Consider the following 5849-nt stretch of genomic DNA (forward strand, 5'->3'; position numbering starts at 1 on the left):
GTGAGCGGTGTGCAGATGTCAGGGTTACTGACAGCACTTCCTGTCAAACCTCTTACAGGAGGCGACACTCATCAGCTGATGGAGCTGATTTGGGATTTTTCTAAGAATTTTGATTTATTTCTAAGAAATCTTTTTTGGGGGGGATTCAGTCATTTTCTCAGAATTCAACTTTTATGAAATGTTGACTTTTTTTCTCAGAATTTTGACTTTTTTTGGATTTCTGACTTTTTTTACAAATTTCCGACTTTTCCACAGAACTCAAACAAATTCAGATTTTTTTAGGAATTCTGACTTTTTCTAAATTCTGACTTCTTGTAATTACTTTTAAAAAACATGCTCCTCCCCTGGTGCACAATAAAAACTGGTTGATTCAGATAGCGACACCACAGGTGAGCGGTGTGACAACAGCGTCCTTGGAGATGTCAGGTTTGCTAACAGCACTTCCTGTCAAGCCTCTCTACAGGAGGCGACACTCTGCTGATGGAGACAGTGTGGCCTCTCCAGAGGACCGAAGAGGAGGAAGACAAACAAAGCACTGCACCATCAAACCTCAGAGTCGTTCTGTAATCCCCCTGGAGGCTCCTGCTCAAACTCTGTGTCTCTGCACTGTGGAAAGTGAGGCTCCATCCATCTCAGCTTTCATCTGAACTCTGAGAGGAAACAGACTTGATGACTGACCGCTTGAAACACAAGCAGAAAGCACTTCCTCTGCAAGCTGTCAGCACGGAGAGACCAAAGGGAATCACTGTTAGGGAATCTCTCCCTCCCATAACATCCATTGGTTTGTGGACTCCAGTGTTGAAGCCTTGAATTTAACATCTTGACTTTATTTAAGCAGAAATGTCAAGAGACGGTGAAACGAAGTACAACTGAACAATGCACGAGACCATTTTAGGCGGGTAATTAACTTTAGCTAAGTGAAAAAATACAGAAACAGGTTCAATCCCTCTAAAATGCTATCTTGATTGCTAGTTTCAAGTCTCTATCAAATCATTCTGTTTGATAGAGACTTGAAACCAACAATTAAGACCATAACTCACCAGGAAAAGGTCTATTAAGGGTAATGAATCAAATGAGAAGTAGGATCATTTTTTAGACTAGACTGACTTTGAACTCAGAATTCGGAGGAAATCTTGGAAATCCTGAGTTGGAAATCTTACTTTTTCTGAGAACCCTGACTTCAAACTAGCAATGAAGACCACAAACTCATCAGGAAAAGATATTTTAAGGTTAAAGAATCAAATGACAAGTGGGATCATTTTCTCGACGACTAAAATCTCAGAATTCTGACTTTAATCTCAGATTTCCAACTTTTTGGTTTCTGACTTTTCAGAAAAATCTCACTATTTTCGGCTTTCTGACTGTTTTTGAGAACGTTGACTCAGAATTAAGACTTTTGCTCAGAATTCTGAAGAAAATGAGACCATAAACTCATCAGGAACATGTTGACTTAGGGTCATTAATGTCTGGCATTAGAGTTAAACACCTGTAGCCAAGCGAAAACAAGACACAAACAAAACGTGGTACAAACAGTACTCGGCTCCCTGAGGACAAACCCTGAGCTGGGGAGGCAAATATCATTAGGTCTGTTACTTAGCACCTCTCTGTTGATCTGTGAAACTCCAGCTTTGAACACGAAGAGTTACTGGGAGTTCAAACATGTCTTCAGAGCTGGAGCTTTCTTTCCGACCGGACACCGATCTGACGGAGTTGATGCGTCAACGAGTTCAAACTCGTGTATTTTACTTCAAATAGGACCAAAAATGTACGAAAAAGTTATCATTCTGTCTTGAGAGAGACTGGAAACTAGCAATTGAGACCATAAACTCATCAGGAAAATGTCTATTAATCAATAAAATGAGAAGTCGGATCATTTCCTCATAGACTAACATTTCAGACTTCTGACTTTAATCTCAGAATTCAAACTTTTTGGTTTCTGACTTTTCAAAAAATGCGGACTTTTTTTGGCATTCTGACCGGAAAAAGTTGGAATTTTAACTTTTTTTAAGAACGTTAACTCTTAATCTCACAATTAGGACCCTTTCCTCATCAGGAACATGTTACCTTAGGGTAATTAACGTCTGGCATTAAAGTTAAACACCTGTAGCCAAGCAAACAATAGACACAGACAAACAGTACCAGGCAAATCTCCCTGAGGGAAAACCCTGAACATATCATTAAATCTGTTCCTTAGCACCTCTCTGTTGATCTGTGAAGCACCAGCTTTGAACACATTCTGCACCAGCGAGGAGAAAGAGTAACCGGGAGTTCAAACAAACATGTCTTCGGAGCTGGAGGTTTCTTTCCGTCCGGACCTCGATCTGACGGAGTTCATGCGTCAACGAGTTCAATCTCTGCAGCAACGAGGCCAAAAAAGGCAGGAGGGAGAACGTCTGCTTTGTCCCAACGAGACCGTTTATCAACTGGACTTCAGCAAGCAATCCCTAAAGTTCTCACGGTGGTCGGTGTGTCTTCCAGATATCTCACGCCTCACAATAACCGCCACTTCTCAGCTCTGGACGCCGGATTTAACCAACCTGATGAATCGGCAACTTCTGGAGCCAGCTGGAGTTTTTTGGAGGGGAGAAAAGGACCAAATCGTCCAATTCTACGAGGCCGATTCGTACGAATTTGGGGAAAGAATCGCTGAGTTGGCGAAGATAAGGAAGGTGATGTACTTCCTGTTTGCCTTTGGAGAAGGATGCAACTCTGAGACTGTCAACTGCTCCATCATCTTCACAACGGACAGTTAAACAAATCTTCTTCTGAGCTCGTGAGTTTAGATATTTGTGCTGAAACTGGCTTTTTTCGAACGTTTTCTTTTTAAGGATATCACAATTTCTGACTATCTGTGAGGACGAGACTTCCCTCTTCATCCATCTATACTTTTCTTTTCAAACATGTCGATCATAAAAGTGTGTTTCTTTGTGTGTTTGTATGCTATAACGTTAAATACAGCCTTTAAAAGACAATGTATTTGCCTTTTTTCTTGTCAGCTGCTCCATCATCTTCACAACGGACAGTTAAAACATATTTTGCTGAGCTCGTGAGTTTAGATATTTCAGCTGAAACCGGCTTTTTTTTAACGCTTTCTTCTTAAGGATATCACAATTTCTGACTATCTGTAAGGACAGGTCTTCTTTTGCTCAAAGGGTGGGTCTGAACTAGTGGGTTATCTTTAGGGGGAGGAATAACAATGGCATTCTTCTGCAGAAAAAGATAATTGCATTAAAAATAAATATATCAGAAAATGCTTTTTTCAACTCATCAAATATGGAGATTTACGGATTATGTTCTCTTATAAAATCAATATCTTTAAAGCCTAGAAAATGCAATAGACATTTTTCAATATTTCTAGACCGAGTGATAAATAGAGATTTCCCTCTTCATCCATCGATACCTTTCTTTTGAAACCTGTTGATCATAAAAGTGTCTTTGTCTTCTACGATGTGAAATACAGCTTAATCTAAATAAAATGGATATATTAAAAAACGATGTATTTGCCTTTTTTCTTTTCTTAACCAACGTCTAAAACAGAAATGTTATTCATCACGTCCTCTTCGACAAACAGCCAGCCCCGATGGGTTTGGTAGCAATGAGTCCCGTGTGAGATAATGGATAGAGACAGTGTGTGTGTGTGTGTGTGTGTGTGTGTGTGTGTGTGTGTGTGTGTGTGTGTGTATTCCCTATTGGACGGGAAAGGTTCATGCTGCCTCATCCGTCTTGCTTGACAAACAAGAGTGATGGGAGGCGTGAGGATTTAGTCTCTAAGCCTCCTCTCATCCTCCTGCAAACAGTAACTGTGACTGAACGAGAGGACGTGTGTGAGATGAAGTGTGTGTGAGATGAAGTGTGTGTGAGAAAGGAAATAACGGAGGTGTCAGGAGGTATTAAGTTCATTTCACGTTGCCAGAAAGCATCAAAAGTAACGTGCTTTCTGAAGCTTTAAATGATCCTCTGATAAAAAACGCTGCATTATCTGCAGTCTCAATTAGTTCCTGCTCACCTTGAATGCATAAGTGTCCTCATTGCTATGTGTGCTTTTGCTCAAAGGGTGACAGGAAGGGGTTAAAACCAATGGATTATCTCAAAGGGAAGGAATAACAATGACATCCCTCTAAGTCAAACTGAAGGCCCGGGGGCCAAATCAGGCCCGTGGTGGATTTAATTTCGGCCCGCAGGATAATTTCTAATTCCTATTAGATCTGGCCCGCCGGTATATTGCACGCACACCTTCACTCCATCCTGAGGGTCTCCTCCGCTCAGAGCCTGAGCCCAAACATTGATGACCTTGCACCCAAGATGAGATGCCAAGCATACTTGCCAACCCTCCCGATTTTCGCGGGAAACTCCCGATTTCACTGCCCTCTCCCGGTTTCCTCCCGGGGTCATATCTCTCCCGCATTTCTCCCGATTTCTGACCAAATCAGATTTACTCACGACTGTTTCCACTCAGACTTTAATACAGCTAATACAGCTACAACATTGTTTGGTTTCCATGGTAGCGCGTCTCTTTAGTAGCACGCGCAACTAAAAGTCTGAGAGGGTGAGGAAGATAGTCACAGAAAACAGAACAAGAATCGACACTCGACCCTCTGCTCACTCCTTTCCTGTAAAATACAGGTCCAGCCCACACTATGCTCCATCAAGGATGGTGCTACAGGCCGCAAGGCAGTGCACTTACAACTACAATAAGCATGTTAATGTTAATCTAACAGCTCCGGCGATCCACTAACCCCTCCTGACTGTTCTCCTCACTGTCTTCCTCTCTGTCAGACATGGTAGCTGATGATGTAGGCCTACTTCTTTCTCTCTGGTTGAGTCTGTGATTAGCTGCTTGCATCCACAAGTCAACAGCTGGTTTTGGGTTGAAAGTCTCTGTTGTCATCTTAGACAAGTGGATGTAATCAAATAAGTATGTGAACATAACCAATAACCTACCATAGCCAATAACAAATGAATGTAACTTATTTTATTTATGTTGTTCATTCATCTTATTTTACCTTAACATTTATTTATTTATGCATTTTTTTTTATCTCTCCAGTTTTATAGGATATTTTTGGTTACTGTCCTATAGTATACATTGGAATGATTTCAAACCTGTTTATCCCAATAATTATAAAGGAGTGCCTTGGATATATGTGTTTACATAAATTGTGACCAAACCGTTTGAACTTAGACTAAAGTGAACTATCTAATCACTCAGAGTCCTTTACCTCACTGAGCTGTAATTATCAGCCTCTCAGTCTGACTGGAGAGGACTCTCTCTCCACATCATTGTAGAAAAATCTTCTTATATCCGCAGCTAGCACCAGATTCTAATAACAACAGCGCTGGTACCGGTGCACCCTCCGTCTCTCCCTCTCTCCCTCGCACTTTGGCTGTGAGCTGCGGGCGCCAGATAAGCCAACACCCCCCATTTGCATCACTTACAGCGCCCATCGTACAGGGCGAATGAAACGTGTAACCGGGGTGAAAAGGGTGTTACATTTACTTCATTATGAATGTTGTTACATCAAGGCCGAAAATTAGGATGAGCCCCAACGGTCAAAAATGTTTTTTTCCCTCCCAGAGCTGCCAGCGCAGCGCCTCCACAGATCTGGCGCCCTAGGCGAACATCTATAACGCCAGTGCCACGGGCCGGTCCTGAGTTCATATCATGGTTCATATGCAACTCGCAAATATATTTCTCTCTCTCCTCTCTCTCTCTCTCTCTCTCTCTCTCTCTCTCTCTCTCTCTCTCTCTCTCTCTCTCTCTCTCTCTCTCTCTCCTCTCTCTCTCTCTCTCTCTCTCTCTCTCTCTCTCTCTCTCTCTCTCTCTCTCTCTCTCTCTCTCTCCTCTCTCTCT

General features: G+C 42.0%; 1 protein-coding gene across 1 annotated transcript; it reads left to right on the top strand.

Annotated features, from left to right (window-relative positions):
* Positions 1 to 2279: 2279 nt before the first annotated feature.
* On the top strand, positions 2280 to 2753 carry ompb (olfactory marker protein b). The gene has a single exon (XM_034240083.1). It carries the CDS (start codon positions 2280 to 2282, stop codon positions 2751 to 2753), a length of 474 nt encoding a protein of 157 aa, XP_034095974.1.
* The last annotated feature ends 3096 nt before the right edge of the window (positions 2754 to 5849 follow it).

Source organism: Gymnodraco acuticeps, unplaced genomic scaffold (genome assembly GCF_902827175.1).
Source record: "Gymnodraco acuticeps unplaced genomic scaffold, fGymAcu1.1, whole genome shotgun sequence".
NCBI lineage: Eukaryota > Metazoa > Chordata > Actinopteri > Perciformes > Bathydraconidae > Gymnodraco > Gymnodraco acuticeps.

What these genes read in the sequence shown, in the direction of transcription:
- ompb (XM_034240083.1), top strand. Translation starts at nt 2,280, where the DNA reads ATGTCTTCGGAGCTGGAGGTTTCTTTCCGTCCGGACCTCGATCTGACG.